The following is a 21,128-nucleotide window of genomic DNA, read 5'->3' on the forward strand; positions in this document are numbered from 1 at the left end:
ACAAAAGTCTCATTGCAGTGTGTACGCTCTCACTGTTTTGTCGCCAAAAGGCAGTTTTTGGCCACAAAACTTGGTAATGTAGACAAAGCCATAGACAAGAATAAGGCTGAAGTGTGTAGGCTCAGGGTAAGTAGGGAATAGAACAGGTAACTCTTGTGCCTTTTCTACAGCAACATGATCTATGAAAGATTCCTTTGTTTGTTTGTTTGTTTGTTTGGCTCTATGGAAGGAAAATTTGCAAATGCAGATTTCTACGGAATTCTTTGACTGCTTCCATGAGCCTGTGAAGCTGACACTGGGTTTGAACTTAGTGGATTTGCTCCCTTTGGCTGTGGAGGTTTACAAGGGTCGATGAAAACGCAGCAAGAACCAACATTCTTTAAAGTTAAAGCCTCCTCCCGCTTGTTTCCTTCTCTTTCTCACTGCCTTGGGCACCTCTGTGATCCTGTGCTCATCAAGCATGATCAAAACATTCCCAAGTTCATGGCCCCCCTGAGAGAATGCTCCCCACCCGCTACATACACACACTGCCACCTAGTGGTTTGATAATCCACCAAAGCTTGACAGCAACGAAGAGGGGCAATGCAAATCTGGGGATTTCAGCCAAATGCCATTAACGTTGCATTTAAAGACTTGACATCCGACAGTACTCAGCTATGTTCCACCTTCCCAAATTGGAGGTGCCCTGTTAGAGATGCACAAACTGCCGGGCTATAACGGATTGGATACAGTGCCAGCTGTGAAGATGCATTTGGAAATATCACTACATTAGCACCAGTCTCAGATAACAGGAGGTACAATTGTCACACGTTTTCTACCTTTTCAGTTTTTTGTGCGTGTCTAATTGAGGGGGAGGAGGAAGGACCTTATCTCTTGTGACTAGTGGTGGCACAACTGAAAAAATTGTTTTTGTTACCAGGTGGAAAGCTTTTCACATGCAAATTGTCAATATCATTGCAAGGTAGTTTTTTTATTCATCTAAAACAGTTTATCTGACCAGAAAAAAAATAATAATAAAAAGAAAGATTATTCTTGTTTTATATCAAACATTTCACTCTGACAATAGTGAGTTGTACACAATGAAATGTTGGGATGGATCACCCCATTTTGCAATTTCCTATGGGAGAGAAAAAACAAAGGAGAATAATGGACAATTATCTGTTTTGGACATTCATGCCAAACAACAGTCAAGTGGCTGTTTATGCAGGCTTTTTATTTTCTCTTTTTCCCCATCAGAGAAATTGGTACATTTTTATAGTTGTGTATTTTGTTGTCTCTTCATTGTTTACAATTCCCTCTCAGAAGCTGGGAAAATCATGTCACATTCCCTACTGATTCCGTCCTTTGCTATTGATTTTTACTTCCAGAAAATCCTAATAGAGCTTGAAATTAATACAATTTAATTTTGCGCTCTCCATTTATTTTGTGCCAAAATGAGGATCTTCGCTGCTGTTGCACAGCTCTAGGTATACAGAATATGGCAGAGGTCGACTCCTGAGGACAATAAACACTGGGAAGAGGAGTACATTGATACTTTACACTCTCCATCCCAAGACAGTGAGGATCATTTGCTCCAGCCCAGTGAACCAGATATAAATATTTCTCTCTTGAATGGTTCATCCAAAAAGTGGAATTTAGAGGGCCAGATCCTAAACTGGAATAAATCAACCCTGTTCCCTTGATTTTAACCTACATCAGATTACCCCAACTGAGAATCTGGCTCGATATGTCTTGCCTCTTAAGTGAAAAACACACTTCTAGACCCATGAGCCAAGTCATCCAATGATCTCAAAGCACTTTGCAAGCAGCACAGTATCTCTGTGAGGTAGGTAAGTGTTGTTTTGCATATAGTTAAACTAAGGCACAGTTTGAGTGACTTTGTCTAAAGTCAAACAGATCTGGGAAAAGAACCGAGGTGTCCTGGTTCCCAGTGCCTTGCTCTGCTCACTGTAGGGCTGCTTAGGCATAATTAGATGTAGATCCATTCGCCAACCAAAGATGCAATGGATTCTTTCTGCATCGATGAAGTGAGCTGTAGCTCACGAAAGCTTATGCTCAAATAAATTTGTTAGTCTCTAAGGTGCCACAAGTCCTCCTTTTCTTTTTGCGAATACAGACTAACACGGCTGCAATTCTGCAAGAGTGGGGTTTATGCAGAAGTGGGCTCTGCTATGTATGACAAGAGCCTTCAGGAGAAGATTGGGGACACTGAACCTTGCCAAATCTGCAATGCTGCTTCCTGCTAATGAACTTGCTGACGAGGAACAGACACTTCCTGGCCTGTGGGAGATGTTTCACTTTTTCAGGAGGCCTGAGGCTTTCACTGGAGAAAGCGCCTGTAGGCAGGTTATAGTGTTGATAATGAGGCTATGAAAGGTTGTGGCCGTGGTTAATATAGGCTTCCATTTGTCACGCCTGTTTGTCATGTCACCACACTGTTTAGCTGTATAAAATGGACTGTAAACTTTGTTCATTTGGGACTGACAGCTATGATAAAGGTTATGTGCATTTTACAGCTTTGCAAATTTGAAGGAGAAAGGTCTCACTGCACAAGGACTTATCATTCATCATATCGCAGAAGACACTATTAGATCATTTTGTCTGTCCCTCCCCTGCCAGTTCAGGATGCCACTGCTTGGCTTAATGGTGCCTCCTGCTCAGGTTAAAGACTTGGTTTTAAATACGTAGAACCTCTGCTCTCTCTACACATCTGTGTCTTTCATATCTGCATTCTAAATCCACTCTCTCTCCTCAAGTTGTCGTTTAATATCTACATTCTAAATCCACCATGCCTCCTCAAGTTGTGGATTGCACCCTCAGCAAGTTTGCAGATGACACTAAACTGGGAGGAGTGGTAGATACACTGGAGGGTAGGGATAGGATAAAAAAGGACCTAGACAAATTAGAGGATTGCGCCAAAAGAAATCTGATGAGGTTCAACAAGGACAAGTGCAGAATCCTGCATTTAGGACGGAAGAATCCCATGCACCATTACAGACTAGGGACCGAGCAGCTAGGCAGCAGTTCTGCAGAAAAGGATCTAGGGGTTAGAGTGGACAAGAAGCTGGATATGAGTCAACAGTGTGCCCTTGTTGCCAAGAAGGCTAACGGCATTTTGGGCTGTATAAGTAGGAGCATTGCCAGCAGATCGAGGGACATGATCATTCCCCTCTATTTGGAATTGGTGAGGCCTCATCTGGAGTACTGTGTCCAGTTTTGGGCCCCACACTACAAGAAGGATGTGGAAAAATTGGAAAGCATCCAGCGGAGGGCAACAAAAATGATTAGGGGGCTGGAGCACATGACTTATGAGGAGAGGCTGAGGGAACTGGGATTATTTAGTCTGCAGAAGAGAAGAATGAGGGGGGGATTTGATAGCTGCCTTCAACTACCTGAAAGGGGGTTCCAAATAGGATGGCTCTAGACTGTTCTCAGTGGTAGCAGATGACAGAACAAGGAGTAATGGTCTCAAGTTGCAGTGGGGGAGGTTTAGATTGAATATTAGGAAAAACTTTTTCACTAGGAGGGTGGTGAAGCCCTGGAATGGGTTATCTAGAGCGGTGGTGGAATCTCCTTCCTTAAAGGTTTTTAAGGTCAGGCTTGACAAAGTCCTGGCTGGGATGATTTAGTTGGGGATTGGTCCTGCTTTGAGCATGGGGTTGGACTAGATGACCTCCTGAGGTCCCTTCCAACCCCGATATTCTATGATTCTATGATTCTAACGTCCCTAGAGAGTTAACTGTTATTTCTTGAATCCTTGGAGCTATTGTATGGGAATTTTGGTTAGTACAAACTGATATTTATAAAAGGTCAAAAGGAAATGTAAAAGTGTCTTTCCTTTCTTTTCCTTGCCTTCAAAGCAGAGAATGCAACATTGCATAAAGAACTTGCTTTTGCCACTATGCAAAGATTTTTTTTTCAGTACTCCCAGTATTTAGTGCAGAATTCTATGAGTGGAGAATTATTCTCCAAATTACTAGAGGCAAGACGATATAATAGTCTTTTATTCTATTTCAGAACATATTACTCTTCCTTTACGGACTGTTTCCACAGTTTACTCTAATCTTCCTGCAACCTGTCTTGTAGAGGAGATATAAAATTGAGGCCCTGCCACATTTGTGCACCTGTTTAATTTTAAGTGGGTGAGTAGTCCCAGTGGCTTCAATATACAGTGTGACCAAGAGCTGCAGAATCAGGCCCATTGTTTGTGACGCACTTTGGGATAAATAGCATATTAGCAAAATAGGGTGTGTTAAACCCAAATCTTGCACCATCCTTTATGGGAGAGTCTCAGACTCCTCCAGAAGGACTGTGTGCAGGCTGAAATATATTGTACTATGGTCTGTATGTGTTATACTGATTTTGTGCCTATATTCAAGGCTGCTGTACTAGACACTTAGACGTAACTGATGCAGTAAGTTCCCCAGATTTATGTCACAGAGCTGCATGGAGTTATGTGACATTTTGTGACTATGTTAATCAGTTACAAAACAAGTCAGTAAATTGCCTGGTTCCTTAACCCATGGGAATCCAGGGAGCCAGACACCATCCTTCACCCAGGACATTGGCTCCCCCTCCAATACTGGATCAAATTCAAGGTTCTGGTCCTCATAGCCAATGCCTGATCACCTATATAAGGTCTTTCCCTCTGCAGTGCTCCAAGAACACTCCATCAATAGGCATGAGGCAGCTGATGGCACCAAGAGCAAGATTCTACAGTGTTCTCTGTGGAAGAACCTAACTATGGAGCTCTCTGGTATAGGACATCAAACTCAACTCACGGCGTGCCTCCTTCAGGGCCTGATCTTGTTTCCATTGCAGTCAATGGCAGGGCTCCCACTGACGGACTTAATGGCAGGTGGATCAAGACCCAGAGCAGGCATCTATTTACACAAGTCTCTCCTTAGCAGAAGGGATGACTCTCCAGCCAACAAGCCCCATTTCCTAATAAAGTCCTCACCCGGACAGACAAACAGCCTATGGAGTATGACTCCTGCCACAGGCAGAGCATAGAATCCTGCCCTCCTGCTCAGACCGCTCTGAGGCTGTTCTGATATTTAGCCAAGGTGGCTGGCACACTCTAAACAGAAGGATCAGACAGAAGGGACTGAAGCACCATCTGGGGTGGAGCAGGCAGGGACCCTGAGGAGCAGAACTTCTGTACCACTAGAGATTCACATAGCAGGGGAAAGTGCCGATTGTGTGGTGTTCCCAAGAGTCACAGGATGAGAGCGCCACTCCTCTTCCTCCTAGGAATCCCAGATGCCAGCCATCACACTATCCAGCCTCCTTCTCAAAGCCCTTCCTCACCGCACGCTCTACAGCCTATTCGTGAGGCTGGCCACACTGCCCATTTCCTGTGGAGCCTCAAGATGTGGTGGGCAGAGAAGCTGAGGAAATGGAAATTGGAAGGAAAACAAGCCTTTTTTTCTGGATTACTGCAGAGGGGAAATTATGGAGCTGTTTCCACTTCCACAATATCTAATTAAACCCAAAGCTCTTGCTATGCTCCATTCTGAATACTGTATACAGACTCTAAATCTACTGGATATGCTCTAGTATATACAGAGGCACAGTGTAATTGTACTGGACTGGCCTATGCTGTATTTTAACCTATAAATTCACAGTACCTGATGGTTTGTTTCCCCTATTTACAATTATATTAAATTTCAAAAACCCAGCTCCCACAGGAGGCTATGAAAGGGCAACAGGTACAAAAGACCCCCGCACCTCTTTCATATTGGCATCTAGTACTAGGGGAACACACCACACCACACCCCTGGCTACCCACAAAAAATTGTGCCACTTTAACTATACTGGTGTAGTTATATTGGTACAACTCTCCACATACACTCAGTGTGGGTGCAGTTATAGTGGTAGACGTGTTTTATCAGTGTATCTCAGTCCCATATAACTGCATCCACATCTGGATTTGTACCAGAATATCTATAATAATAAAAAATCACACCCCTACTCAACATAGCTATACCAGTACAAAACTGAGTGTAGAATAGAAAATGGCAGTTCTCCAAGTGGCCCATTTAATAGCCCTGTTTTGCTTAATAGTCCGCCTATTCAGGCTAAAGATGCTGTTTTAAATATGTAAGCAATTAGTCTCTCTCTCTCCCTCCCTTCCCCTCCCATCCCATCTGTGCCTCTCCTATCTGCTGCATTATAATCCACTGCATACCTCTCCAGTTTGGTGGCATGTATAACACCAGATAATTCACTGTTCTGTCCAGCAACCTTTAGCTCAATTGTAACAAGCCTGGGTTTGGACACAGCAGGCCAGCTTGGCCTTGGCTAACCCCATTGCATTATTGGCCCTTTATCTCCATGGCAGGATCCATCCTGGAATCATAGCCTCATCAATGATAAGGCTGGAAGGCAAGAACCTCCTGGGTCATTCTCTGGTCCAACCCCTCCTCCTTTTTCCCTCCTCCCACCCTGTCACACACACACACACACACCATCACAACCCTGCCAGTGAAAGAAATTGCAGCTCTGACCCCAGCAGCCATTTCTCTCCAGCATAGAAACTAAGATTCTGGCTGTAGCTCGCAGCAAGTTACTGGGGCTAGGAGTGTGACAGGTCTCTGGGAAGTAAGACTATTGTGTGCCTTTGCTGGTAAACACAATGGGCCAAATTAATCCCTGATGTAACTCTAGTGAGATTGAGTCACAGCAGGACAATATTTTATTATTACAAAAGCAGCATCCCAATTTTCAAATACTTATTTTCCCCATGTTATATATTAATACTAATAAGGAATGTTAACAATTAATCTTATATTATTTATTTTTATATAGTGCTTTCTACCCCAAAGGACCCCATTTAATGTATACATTATACAAGAAGTGGAAAGGTACAATCACTACTGTAAGCAATGTGATTATAATAATCATCATTATTAAGAGTATGTTTTGTTCGTAGAGGGACAAACCTGCTACCAGCTGGCACTCCCTCCAATACATGCATAAGCAATTGACCTGCAAAAATTCCTCCAACACTTGTATTTACGTGTGCAGATTGTGTACACAGGAAGGCTGGGGCACACATCATTTTGTAGGTGCAAAATACTTCCATGGGCATTTTTGCCAGTACAAATCTAGAGGGCTTGGCTATAAAATTTGGACCCCTGTGCAATGGGGTGCTGGTCCATGACATATAGCGCCTTTCATCTGAGGATCTCCTAGCACTTAGCAGACATTAATAAATGAAGGTTCACCACACCCCCTGGGCAGGGGTAAGTTTTAATCATACTAAGTCCATCTTCTGCACATGGTAGATCTCACATGGGTCCATAAGGAGAGGCCAAAGGTTCTGCCTATGCCAGGGTATAGCACCTCCGATGTCATAGGAGGAGTGTGCCCAGTGCTGGCAATGGATCTGCCCCACACTTGAGAAGGGGGGGATGTTACAAAGCATTTGCCTCTGCCCACCTGCCCTTGTCTGTGTGAGGGGAGTGCAGGCAGGAGCTGCTCCCACTGCTGTCCCCAGGTGCCGGTCTGTGTGTCAGACAAACTTTGAGGGGGGGAGGGAGGGAGGAGGGGGATACATTTCCCAGCCTCTGTCTCCTTCCCTCCCTCCTTCTCTCAGTGTCAGGGAGGGTGGAAAAAGCTCTCTCCTGCTCCTTTGCAAAGAGGGGACCGGGCTCTGCCAGCAGCCCCTGCCCACCCCCGGGCTGCGGGGAAGGGCGAAGAAGGAGCGAACCCGGCGAGTCGGGCAGCGGGTGGGGGCGTTTCTCGGGAGAGCCCCCGAGCTGCTGGCCCTCCCGGGGGGCTCCGCCCAGGACCCCAGCGCGGCTCCCCAGCCAGCCGCCCCCCGCCCCCGGCCAGGAGCCATGCAGCTGCCGTGCCGGAGCTGGGCGCTGGCGCTGCTCACCCTGCTCGTGGGCTTCCTCATCTTCGTGGACATCTCGGAGCTCGAGGAGGAGGAGACCGGGTAAGCAGCTCCGCGCTCTGCCCCGCTCCCCGCCGCCTGCCGCCGGGGAGCGGGCTCCGGGACGGGCGCTCGGGAGGCACGGGTGGGCGCTGGGCTGCTTGCAGGGGGGTCGACTGCCCGGCGGAAAGGGGGTGCTCCTTGCTGGAGGGGACAGGGTGCCGGGGTGGGTGCTAGGAGTGGAGAGGGGTGCCAGGGGTGGGTGGTGGGTGCTGTGGGGAGGAGAGAGGTGGGTGCTGGGGGAGGAGAGGGGTTCCGGGGTGGGTGGTGGGTGCTGTGGGGAGGAGAGAGGTGGGTGCTGGGGGAGGAGAGGGGTGCCGGGGTGGGTGGTGGGTGCTGTGGGGAGGAGAGAGGTGGGTGCTGGGGGAGGAGAGGGGTTCCGGGGTGGGTGGTGGGTGCTGTGGGGAGGAGAGAGGTGGGTGCTGGGGGAGGAGAGGGGTTCCGGGGTGGGTGGTGGGTGCTTTCGGGAGGAGAGAGATGGGTGCTGGGGGAGGAGAGGGGTTCCGGGGTGGGTGGTGGGTGCTGTGGGGAGGAGAGAGGTGGGTGCTGGGGGAGGAGAGGGGTTCCGGGGTGGGTGGTGGGTGCTGTGGGGAGGAGAGAGGTGGGTGCTGGGGGAGGAGAGGGGTGCCGGGGTGGGTGGTGGGTGCTGTGGGGAGGAGAGAGGTGGGTGCTGGGGGAGGAGAGGGGTGCCGGGGTGGGTGGTGGGTGCTGTGGGGAGGAGAGAGGTGGGTGCTGGGGGAGGAGAGGGGTGCCGGGGTGGGTTGGGAGGTGGGTGCCGGGGAGAGGAGATGATGGAGGAGAGAGGAAGGAGGGGCGGGGGGTTCAGGAGAGTTTCTTTGTCTGGCTCTCCGGGTCTCTTGCCTTTGCCGATGTGGGAAGGGGGCGTGTTTCGCTCTCTCCGCTCAGGGGCTGAGCATTGAGCAAGTGGGGAACGAGGGTCTCTGAGAGGCGAACAGGGGGTGCGGGGAGCAGGAACAGGCCCGACTAGCGATGGGGGAAGCCGGCACCGGTCCCGGTCCCGGCGGGATGGGGAGCAGGTACGATCCCGATGTGATGGGAGGAGCAGATGCCGGTCCGGGTGGGGATAGCAGTGGCAGGTACAGGTCCGGATGGGTATGGAGGAGCAGGTTCCGGTCCGGATGGGGATAGAGGGAGCCGGTACCGGCCCGGATGGGGACGGGGAACTCGTACCGGTCCGGGTGGAGACGCGGGGAGCCGGTACCGGTCCGGATGGGATGGGATGGGATGGGATGGGATGGGAGTGGAGAGAGCCCAGTCTGAAATGTGCAGGGGTTTCCACGAGGTGGGGCTGGGGTTCTGTGATTAACTCCCTGTGCGCCCCCTCCGCTCCCCCCCCGTCCCCAGCTCCCCCTTCTGCTGCGCTTGGCCCTCCCTCCTCCCCTGGAGCCCTCTGTGTCTTGCTCCGAAGGCTCCTACCTCCTCTACTCCAGCCCCAGGCTGAGCCAAGCCTAGCAGCTATCTGCGGTGGGGCTGGGCATGACTCCATCCCATAATAACCTACTCCTAGGGGCCGCTTGGCATTAAAAGGCCAAGCATTCTATAGGGGCACAGAGTGGGGATGGACGGGGCACGTTATAAACAGCGCGGGATTTCTGTTAACCTGCGGAACTCACTGCTGCAGGCAGCATGGAGGCAAAAGATCTGACGTTTCTATGAATCAGAGTCGCGCTAACACTATCCAGGCTAAAACGACAAGGGTCCCCTCACTCCTGTTAAGAGCAGGGAAAGATTTCCCCTCCTCCTTCCCAGCACAATGAGTGCCTAGCACACAGCTGGCACCATAAAATAAATTCATTAATCCTCTTCATGGTTTTATTATTACATTATACTGGGTGCATTTCCTGGTGCTGAGGGCAGGAGGGGTTACAGAGGGCAATAACTTTCCTTTGAATCACCAAGAGACAGGGACACTGACCTAGGTGGACCATTGCTCTGGTCTGGTTTGGCAGCTCCTATGAAATAATAAAGCTGTTACAATGTATTTAAAAGGTGGCTTCTCTTCCCTGCCCCATTTCCATCAGTCAGACAGCTCTAATGGCCCTTGGAGGTTCAGCTGCACAGTTGTCCTTAGAGTGTAAATGCTACAGGGCAGGAACCGGCTCTTTGTTACATGTTTGTACAGTGCCTTGTGCAAAGAGGTCCTGATCCCTGATTGTTGCCCCGAGATGCTACCACAATACAAATAAATAGGAATAATAATCTACTCAGGGGTGCCTCCTTGTTAGGGTTAAGGGGCATTGGTGGGGCAATGGAGCCAAGTTGCTACTGTCTTTTCTGCACCTGTTCTGGGGATATAATCTTGGCTTTTTGACTCGGGGCTGTGTGATTCCAGCATCTTTTGGAGACACTATGGGTATTTCTACCTTTCAATTAAACACCCATGGCTGGCCCATGTCAACTGGCTCAGGCTCGCAGGGCTTGGGCTATGGGGCTGTTTAATTATGGTGTAGACCAGGAGTTCTCATCTGGGAGTCGTGACCCTTCTAGGGGGTCACGAGGTTATTACATGTGGGTCATGAGCTGTTAGCCTACACCCCCAACCTCGCTTCGCCTCCAGCATTTACAATAGGGTTAAATATTTAAAAATGTGTTTTTAATTTAGAATGGGGATCATGCTCAGAGGCTTGCTGTGTGAAAGGGGTCACCAGTACAAAAGTTTGAGAACCACTGGTGTAAACATTCAGGCTTCGGCTGTCTACACAGCAATTAAACAGCCCCATAGCCTGAGCCCCACAAGCCTGAGTCAGCTGACATGGGCCAGCTGCAGGTGTTTAATTGCAGTGTAGACATACCCTAAATGCTTATGAACAGGAGAAAGTAGCTGCATAATGTGCAAAAGAGAAGGGGGACAGCATAGAGAAACAGAACTTTTCAAAGTTTTCCAACAGTTCTTAATGTATCTTTGAGAGCAAAGTCGCTCTAAATTAGAGATGGCAGGAAGCTGGATTTGCATCCAGATCTGCATTTCAGCCCCCCAAATTCAAGAATGCTCAGATCCCAGGTTATGTTTCAGCCCCCCTTCTCTGCTCTCAATCCCCTCCTTTCTCTTCGCTCAGCTTTCTTGGCCTATTGAAATGAAAGCACAGTCTGTCATGTGTCCTCTGGAAGGACCAAGTAACCAACCGGGGCTGGGAATCAGGACTGGCTCTATTCCCCTCATGTCTTTCCTTGGCTCAGACATGCCCCTTGGTTATTGTAAGGAGAAGAACAGCTTGCCCGCTTTTACACATGCCCTTCCCCCCAGCTCTGGAGTCGGACGCTGGGGCCATGCATCCTGTCCAGAAGAAGATGGCTCGTATGCGAAGGGCGTTGGGTGGGAGGGGAACAACCTGCTTTTCTCACCCTCAAACACCGGGAAGTCTCAAGCATCCCAGTAAAAGCACAAATGGATAAAATGCTCATTAAATGCAAAGTGAAGGGTGTGAATATAATTGGCCGGGTGTCAAAAACAATCAGGCTGTTTTCAAGGACAATAAGTCCTCAGCATCACAGTCTAAAGAGTGGTTTCAGAGGAGCAGCCGGGTTAGTCTGTATCCGCAAAAACGAAGAGGAGGACTTGTGGCACCTTAGAGACTCACCAATTTATTTGAGCATAAGCTTTGGTGAGCTACAGCTCAGTTCGTCGGATGCATAAAGTGGAAAATGCAGTGAGGATGTTTTATACACACAGACCATGAAAAAATGGGTGTTTATCACTTCAAAAGATTTTCTCTCCCCCCACCCCACTCTGCTGCTGGTAATAGGTTATCCAAAGTGATCACTCTCCTTACAATGTGTATGATAATCAAGGTGGGCCATTTCCAGCACAAATCCAGTGTTTAACAAGAACGTCTAAGGAACAGTGGGGGGAGAGGGGTAGGAAAAAACAAGGGGAAATAGGTTACCTTGCATAATGACTTAGCCACTCCCAGTCTCTATAGTGAGAGCTAAGGAGGCTGTAGCTACTGAAGTGTGACAGATGTTTCAGAGAAAGCCAGTCATTTAGTTTGTTTGTTTCTCAAGCAATCCTTCTTGCTGCTCCACGTATTATTAGCCGCCCCCACTTTGCTGCAGATGGGGGCAAACTGAGGCAAAGAATTAAAACAGAGGCCAGCTTTAGAATTCAAGAACTACTCACCTGCCAGGGCTGTGCTCTGACCTCCACCCCAGCCCTCTCTTTCTGCTCCGCGTGACCTGTGCACTGTTTTTGTAGCTGTATAACTATGTCCATTAGGGGTAGGATTTGTGCCAACAAGTTATTTTGATTCAACCCCTACCGTGGACACCAGATCATCTATTTAGTGAGTTATAATAGTTTCCCTTCTTGTATGTGAATAAGCTACGCCTTTATAGTGTCCACATTAGCTGGGTTGTGCCACTTTGGCTGTATGGGCATCGTAAAAGAAGTGTGGGTAGGCAAGTCCATTCACCTCTCTCTGGTATGTTGCACTGGCATTTCGAATGACATTGGTACTTAGTTTTCAAAGACTCGCCTGATTCCAGGCTACTGAAACTTTAATCTTGTGGAGACTTCCTCTGCGTAGGTCCCTCTATGCTGTGTCCTTTGTTTCCCCTGAAATACTCAGAGCAAAGTTCCCTTGTAAGGCTTCCCTCTAGAACACACCTTAGGGAAGCTGTGACATGAGCGTGGCTGTTTTCTTATTCACCGTAGCCAGTGTAGCGTAATGGGAAATAATTGCCCTGCCCCTCTGCCTCTCACTGCAGGGAGAGACTAAGGCTGCAGTGACTGGGGGAATAACTATTGTCAGTTACTGAGAGTAAAAATGTGGTTCTCTTTGTGAAGTTTAAAGGGACAGCGTCCCCTAGCAAGTTCTGCAGGGATCCCTCCCTACCCTGATGATCCATCACAGACATTAAGGGAGCCCGTGCCCTTGCTGTCACCAGGTGACTTCGTCAATAAGCCATCCTGGTGCACACTTGACATTGAGTCATGCTTAATATGTATTAACGCTTTCTCTGCTGGACTAGACTGCATGCCTCTCAGCCTCCGTTCTAGAGAAAATATATACTGCTCTTTCAAATGAATGGTATTGCCAGTGATTTTTGGCCAGCTTGGAAAACTGGGGATGGCATGCTACCCTTTGCTAGTGTGGCTTAAAAGTCCCATTGAATCCCTCACTTCATCTGGATGTGCACAGAATAACAACAGCCTGTGGTGACCATTTCCAGGAGACTGTGGCCTTTCCTCTCAGGCATAAAGCTGGCCTCTCCCAGCCATGCCTCCTGGCTGGATTATTGTAAACCTGCCGTTGATCCAGCTTCTGAAAGCTGTAGTGGCTGCAGAACACAGTGGCACCTCACCCTTCGAGTGGTGTGGGTTTCTACGGTCACTCACCAGGTCTGTACTCTCTTTTGGCTACTTCTTCAGTTGAAAGTGCAACGCAAGGTGTTGCTGGTGAAAATGTTTGAACCCTGGGACCCCGTTACTGTCTCCTTATAGGCAGACGTGTGTCTGCTGCCACTGTCTAGAACTCAGCTTTCCCTGTTCAGTGGCAGACGGTTCTCAGTTGAGAGTCCCCCTCACAGTGCAACAGATCCTCAGCCTGGCCAGCTTCAGATCCCACTGCAGGGCTGTGTCTGGCTTCTGAGTGCTCACTGAGCATTAGCTGGTGCTTTGTCAGTGCTTTTGCTTTTGTTTCCTGTTTGCGGCTGTGAGGCAGAAGAAACAACAGGGGGTGGCTTCGGGGGTCAGTTATGATGGCTGAATGCTTGTATGCTTTAACTTGATTGTGTTGACAAGTCTGGAGTGACAACTTGAATTTATAACACTTCTGGCCCAGAGGATCTCTCCCTGTGGTCCACGGAGCACTCATGGTCTGCTTACGTCTTTCAGGCACTCTGATCTGCGGCTTCTGTCTCAGAGGTGAAGCACCTGTCAGTTTTAGAGTGATTTTTCTTCCAGTCCTGTCCAAGTCTCTCTTAGGGTTTTCAGGGGATTTTTTTACCCAAGTAAACTAAAAAAAACCCAAAATAACCCGAGTCTCTCTCTGAACTCTGTGTGGTTGCTTCTTGTCTTCCTTTGCTGGGTGTTTCATTAGTGTAAATTCAGCTGGGATGAAGTAAGAGCAAATCGGGGGGGGGGGGGGGGGGCAGGCAGAAGTGTTCTGTGCCAAAAGGAGCCAATGCTACCATTGAAAGAGCTGCTGTGGGATAAATGAGGAATACCCCTTTGGCTGTACACATAGATGCATGGTGATGTGAAATGTGTGGATAATCCCACTTCCTGACGCATGCTACTGTTTTTACTGTAAAACAAGAGTAATAATGACTGATAAATCATGCCCCATTGCCGTTATATTGGGCGTGTGTGGATCTGAAACCTGACACTTCAGAGATGCCTCCTTTTTTATCCATCTATCTCATTGTTTTAAGACAAGTTAAAGAGACAGTAAGATAGTTTTAGAAAGAGAAAGAGTCAAAAACCTAGAACCAAGATCACCTGGGGCTGGGTGCTCAATAAACAGGGTGACCATCCATCCCATTTTTAAAGGGACAATCCTGGTTTTTGGGACTTTTTCTTATATTGGCACCTTTTTACGCCCACTCCCTGTCCCATTTTTTCACAGTTGCTACCTGGTAACCTTACCCATAAACAGCAAGACAGATACCAAAGGAGACTGAGATAACACATGACAAGTGCTGATCTGGTTGCACCAAGTGCCATTTTCCCATCTGTTGGTTCTTTGGGTTGCATGTTTGAAAGCAACGGAAAGGGGTTTCCCATCACCATCAGTGAAAATAGATCCCAGCATCATGTCCTTGTGAAAGGCAGTTTGACAATTCCCTCTCATTGCCTCACTTTAGGCTACCTCAGAAGGCTACTTCTGTGTTTAGATTTGTTCCTTTCATACTGATTCTTCACTGATTTTCCCATGTCAGCACTCCAACGTAATTCGCTTTTCCTCTCCCAGGCACTAGGCTAGGGTCTCGGTTCCTGTGTCTTCAGGTTACACTTGCAATGAGACAAACACGTATTTGTGACAAGGCATAAAACTGAGGGCCAAATTCTGCTCTCGTTTACACTGAGGCAGACCTGGAGTGGCTCCACTGAAGTCAGTATCTGAATGACGTAGCCATGTCTGCATGGAGACTTGTAGAGCATTCTCCCACCACTGGTCTAGCACCAGTGCACCTCCATTGATGCAAGCAAAGTTGGGAGATATAGCACAGTTCAGAAGTCAGCATTTTTACCACTGTGTCTTGTAGACCTGCTCTAGACCTCATCAGTGGCTCATCTCCACCAGCACTCCCCTTGGTGCTAGCCCTGTTGGAGCTGCATCAGCCCTACAGCAAGGGTGAGGGAATTTCCCTGAAATGCTCAGCATGGACGCGGTCTCTAGAATTCAGTCTCATGACATTAGCAGGAATTAAGCTCACAGCTATAAAAATAGCATCTGATATTTAGGAAGGTTTTAACACTGAGGCTGTCAAGCTGTGACAACGCAAACAAGTGAGATTTTAAACATTTGTAAGCGAGATTTCAAATGTTTCATTGAGACACATTGCCAGGTCCTTCATCCCAGCAGAGAAATGCATTCACAATTTCCTAATCCCAAAAGAGAGAACCTCACTTGCCATGAGAGTGGGAGTTGACAGGTCTCTCTAATGGCCCCCACTCCAATGTCCTCTCAATCTTGGTCTTTTTCATACCCTGCAGTGACAAGTGCACCCCCTGTCCCGATTTTTCACATTTGCTGTCTGGTCACCCTATGAGAACCAGGCATACTGCAGGCCAGCACCCAACAAGCTCTGCAAATCACCTCAACCAGCCTGACCTGCAGAACCCGCTGCTGTCCCAGTCCTAGGCTACGCACAATTCTGCCGGTGCACCTCACTTCACTTCTGATGCCCACTGCTAGTCCATTCCTGGCTCCCCCGTTGTTCTGTCCATTCGGTTCACTCCTCATGCACAGCACCCACTGCTGTTCCACAGCTCGCCTTGTCTTGAGCCAGCTGTGCTGTATTGCAATATGCTCCAATGGAGAACAGGGTGAGACAAACCAAATTAATTTTCAAGCCAGAATCACATGTCCAGAAGAAAGGTTCATGTATAAACTGAAGCCCAGCTGAACCATCCACAGTCAGGCTTGCTGGACTCAGGCCAAACTTTCACCAAACAGCATCACACCTGGGCATTGTCCCAACGCAAAATCACAGATCCAAGCACCTACACATTTTGGGGTGCAGATGGGGATTTCATACTTTAAACCCAAATCTTACAGTTGGCTCCTATCTCTGTAAAGAGCCAAGCCAAAACCCCAAATCTACAGCTAGTCAGAAAAACATCAGTGAAACATTTTTGGTAGGAATTTGCCAATTCACCAATATCAAAAGGCTTTGCAAAGATGGTCTGATTTCAATGAAAACTTATCAAAGAACCCTGCTATTCATAATGGGGTGTTTACCACTAGTACCAATTCCTGTATGCAATGCCCAGCATCTCAGCTAAATTAATTTCATTCTCTGGGGTAACAGAAAGGCCATTTTTTTTTCTGATGTGGATTCAACCCATTCCAACAGGTGGATCTGATTTGTCATTTGTGATGGGGTATGTCGGGGTGGGGGGTGGTATCTGGTTGTGTTAGCAACTGTGAGCAGGACTGTGTTTGCTGTCTGTATAAAATCTCTGTGTGAACCTGAGCCTGTGTCTGTCTGAGAATCTGTGTGTTTTCTGTTTGTGTGTGTGTCTGTGTGTGTATATCTATGTGTCTGCATATTGAGTCTCTGTGTGTGTGTGTGTATGTAGGTGTGTCTGTGTATGCATGTGTTTGTGTGTCTGTCTGTAAGTCTGTGTATGAGTTTATGGCTCTGTTTGTGTAAATCTGTGCCTGAGTGTTTGTGTGTATAAGTTTCAGAGTAACAGCCGTGTTAGTCTGTATTCGCAGAAAGAAAAGGAGTACTTGTGGCACCTTAGAGACTAACGAATTTATTTGAGCATGAGCTTTCGTGAGCTACAGCTCACTTCATCAGATGCATACCGTGGAAACTGCAGCAGACTTTATATATACACAGAGAATATGAAACAATACCTCCTCCCACCCCACTGTCCTGCTGGTAATAGCTTATCTAAAAGCCATTTCCAGCACAAATCCAGGTTTTCTCACCCTCCACCCCCCCACACAAATTCACTCTCCTGCTGGTGATAGCCCACCCTATACCGGAAACCTACTGACCGCTATTCCTACCTGCATGCCTCCAGCTTTCACCCTGACCACACCACACGATCCATCGTCTACAGCCAAGCTCTGCGATACAACCGCATTTGCTCCAACCCCTCAGACAGAGACAAACACCTACAAGATCTCTGTCAAGCTTTCTTACAACTACAATACCCACCTGCGGAAGTAAAGAAACAGATTGATAGAGCCAGAAGAGTTCCCAGAAGTTACCTACTACAGGACAGGCCTAACAAAGAAAATAACAGAACGCCACTAGCCGTCACCTTCAGCCCCCAACTAAAACCCCTCCAACGCATTATTAAGGATCTACAACCTATCCTAAAGGATGACCCAACACTCTCACAAATCTTGGGAGACAGGCCAGTCCTTGCCTACAGACAGCCCCGCAACCTGAAGCAAATACTCACCAACAACCACATACCACACAACAGAACCACTAACCCAGGAACTTATCCTTGCAACAAAGCCCGTTGCCAATTGTGCCCACATATCTATTCAGGGGACACCATCACAGGGCCTAATAACATCAGCCACACTATCAGAGGCTCGTTCACCTGCACATCCACCAATGTGATTTATGCCATCATGTGCCAGCAATGCCCCTCTGCCATGTACATTGGTCAAACTGGACAGTCTCTACGTAAAAGAATAAATGGACACAAATCAGATGTCAAGAATTATAACATTCATAAACCAGTCGGAGAACACTTCAATCTCTCTGGTCACGCAATCACAGACATGAAGGTCGCTATCTTAAAACAAAAAAACTTCAAATCCAGACTCCAGCGAGAAACTGCTGAATTGGAATTCATTTGCAAATTGGATACTATTAATTTAGGCTTAAATAGAGACTGGGAGTGGCTAAGTCATTATGCAAGGTAGCCTATTTCCTCTTGTTTTTTCCTACCCCCCCCCCCCCGATGTTCTGGTTTAACTTGGATTTAAACTTGGAGAGTGGCCAGTTTGGATGAGCTATTACCAGCAGGAGAGTGAGTTTGTGTGTGTATGGGGGTGGGTTTTTGGAGGGGGGTGAGGGAGTGAGAGAACCTGGATTTGTGCAGGAAATGGCCTAACTTCATTATCATGCACATTGTGTAAAGAGTTGTCACTTTGGATGGGCTATCACCAGCAGGAGAGTGAATTTGTGTGGGGGGGTGGAGGGTGAGAAAACCTGGATTTGTGCTGGAAATGGCTTTTAGATAAGCTATTACCAGCAGGACAGTGGGGTGGGAGGAGGTATTGTTTCATATTCTCTGTGTATATATAGAGTCTGCTGCAGTTTCCACGGTATGCATCTGATGAAGTGAGCTGTAGCTCACGAAAGCTCATGCTCAAATAAATTCGTTAGTCTCTAAGGTGCCACAAGTACTCCTTTTCTTTCTGTGTGTATAAGTGTGTGTGAGTTTCTGTTCCTGCTTCTTACACTGTCTTCTTGGGTGACCATGGCCAAGTCACTTACCTTCCCTGCCCTATCTGTCATAGGGAGATGATCAAATGTACTTGGCTCAAAGGAGGGTGGTGGAACTTAATGAACCAGTATTTGAGATCATCACTTATAACCATGATACATTGTACCTTGATAGAACCTGTTTTCTGGGAATATCAAAGGGCTTGAATTTAGTTTAACAGTCCCCTACCGCCATGGACTATGTAGCTATGATTGTCTCCATTTTCCAAAGGGAAGAAACTGAGGGTCAGAGCTAAAATGACTTGCCCAAGGTCACTCAGGAAGTCTGTGGCAGAACTAGCTATAGAGCCACTAAAACGAGGTGAATATTGCAAAAACGATCATTGAGCTTTGTTTGTAATTTTTCAGCCAGTTCGCTTTTACTGTGCCCTTTTTGTATTCATTTTCCATGAATATTCTAGTGAATGAGCTGACTGGCAAGGATGTTTATGGCAACTGTGAATTGTAAGTGGATATTGGAGTATATTTCAAATTCGTAATCCTGAGAATTTGGTCCAGAAAACTGCCTCCAGAGTTCCACTCATCCTAATGTGCAACGTGACCTAGTTGTCCAATCAAAGCAGACTGGAACTCGCATGTTGAAAACTCACAACACATGGCTTGTGAATAAGCTACAGACTAAGAATGGTTCCCAAAGAAGAGTAAATAAATCATTTCAGAAAAAAAAGTGCCTTTGAGAAAAATCACAGGCTGGTCACAAACAAGTTGTGAATAGAAAATTCTTCAAATAAATTATTCATCGTAAACGATTCATTCTACTCTAGAGTCTGAACTATGGGACAATCTTTCCGCCCCATCCTGTGATATATAAATCATGTCACCTTACATTTGTATACAGCACTTCTTGGCCAACATAACACCTTCCATAGCCCAAATTCAGCTCCACCACCTCAAAGAGAAAATAAAAGGGCCTAGAGTACTCATCCATGATATAGAACTACCATACAGCTATGCTACTTGGTCACTGGGAAACCTCTCCAAACAGAAGTCAAAGGACCTGAGCTATGAGAATGGAATTGGGAAGCAGGTTAGTATGCTGTGGGGCTGACAGTAAGATCAAACTGATAACACTTAGATCAATAAGTGAATACAGCGATGCAGCATTAGGAAGCTTTTTACATCAACGTCTGTCCGTATAACTTTAATAGTGGTTGGTCTTTACCATGTGAGGCTGAGAGATTTAAGTCTGGATCAACTGAGCAAGAGTAAAATGGGCTGAATTTCTGATTATTCCTTTTAATTAGCACTGCCCACCTTTTAGTATTTTCCTCTCTGCAGGGCAGTGAAGTGGAGTGGCCCAGGGGTATTGCCCTGCATGTGTTGTCTGTGAGCATGACAAACCTGGAAAAATCTTTTTCCTGTCAGGATCACGGTGTCTAAACAGTAGATTTGCTTGGACAGTCATCACTGGAGAGCTGCCCAGTGACCCAACTGGGAAGAGACAAGCAGCCCTGCAGACCATGTTCATGCTGCATGATGACTTGAACTGTACACTGAGAGGAGATGTGGGGAAAGTATCCAAATGTTAGAGTGCAAAGAGGAAAAGGTGCAGAGTCCAATCATATTTTTAGTATTTATTCACTGGAGAGAAACAAGATTCCCCAGCTCACACCATTGATCCATCAAGCCTGATGTCATGCCAAACCAGTGGTCAACACCTGAGGCTTCAGATGATGGTGAAGAATAAATGAAATCAGCTCATGGCCTGGCGCAGTCACCCTGGGCAGCATTTCAGCTGCCCACCTAGTTCAAGAGAGTGCTACCCAGAATCCTTTATGCCAGCTGTGTGCCTGCTGCAGTGACCATGACTAGCATTGCAGATGTCCTCAAGTTGGGTACCTGCTGCATGTTTCAGCTGGGGAAATGAAACGTTTGCCTGAACTCCTTCCATCAGGCCACACCTTGTCCCTCATTTGAGATGCCACCAGGTTGGAGACATAGGGCATAGAGTTCTTCTGCGATTCCCTTATGTGAGAGCAGTCACCAGAACTGGTTTAGATACCCTCAGGCTAGAGATGTAAATGGGAGGATTCCTCTCCAACCCTGGATGGGCTTGGATGACTGGCATTCACATACCCTCCAGACTATGAGCTTTAAATCCACCCTCGGGAGAAAAACTTGACAAACGCTGATGAGAAAAAGGGGAAAGCAAGTACAAGAAATATTTACAGGCAGAACCATTGTTTGTTTTCTCCTGAAGTTATTCTCCTATTAGGTTATTAACCAGCGAGCACTGGAAATAGAACTCTGCACAAGTGGCTCGGGGTGATCATCTGCCATGGATCACATTTTACATTCCCTCTTGTCACATGACTGTAGGGTCAATACAGCTTTGTCCTTAGGGAGCTGGGTTCTTCCACTGACATCATTCCCACTGATTAACCATCTTCTCAGCTTGACACAGCCGCAGCCACAAGGGTCTTCTCCCTCTCCTAATTTCTCAGGATTCCCCTTTCCTGTGTGTTGCAGAGATTTTGGGCAACCATTTATTCGTTTCCCTTTCTAAGCCCTTAATCCA

The 21,128-nt window shown here is 47.2% G+C and overlaps 1 protein-coding gene across 2 annotated transcripts in view; it reads left to right on the forward strand.

The window, feature by feature from the left end:
* Positions 1-7,844: 7,844 nt before the first annotated feature.
* ST8SIA2 (ST8 alpha-N-acetyl-neuraminide alpha-2,8-sialyltransferase 2) overlaps positions 7,845-21,128 on the forward strand; it is a 39,190-nt gene continuing 25,906 nt past the window's right edge. For both annotated transcript variants that reach the window (XM_077828540.1, XM_077828541.1), the window contains exon 1: positions 7,845-7,945. In XM_077828540.1, coding sequence (XP_077684666.1) covers positions 7,845-7,945 — 101 coding nt within the window. The remainder of the gene's footprint in view (positions 7,946-21,128) is intronic.

This window comes from Eretmochelys imbricata, chromosome 10, assembly GCF_965152235.1.
Source record: "Eretmochelys imbricata isolate rEreImb1 chromosome 10, rEreImb1.hap1, whole genome shotgun sequence".
NCBI classification, from domain to species: domain Eukaryota; kingdom Metazoa; phylum Chordata; order Testudines; family Cheloniidae; genus Eretmochelys; species Eretmochelys imbricata.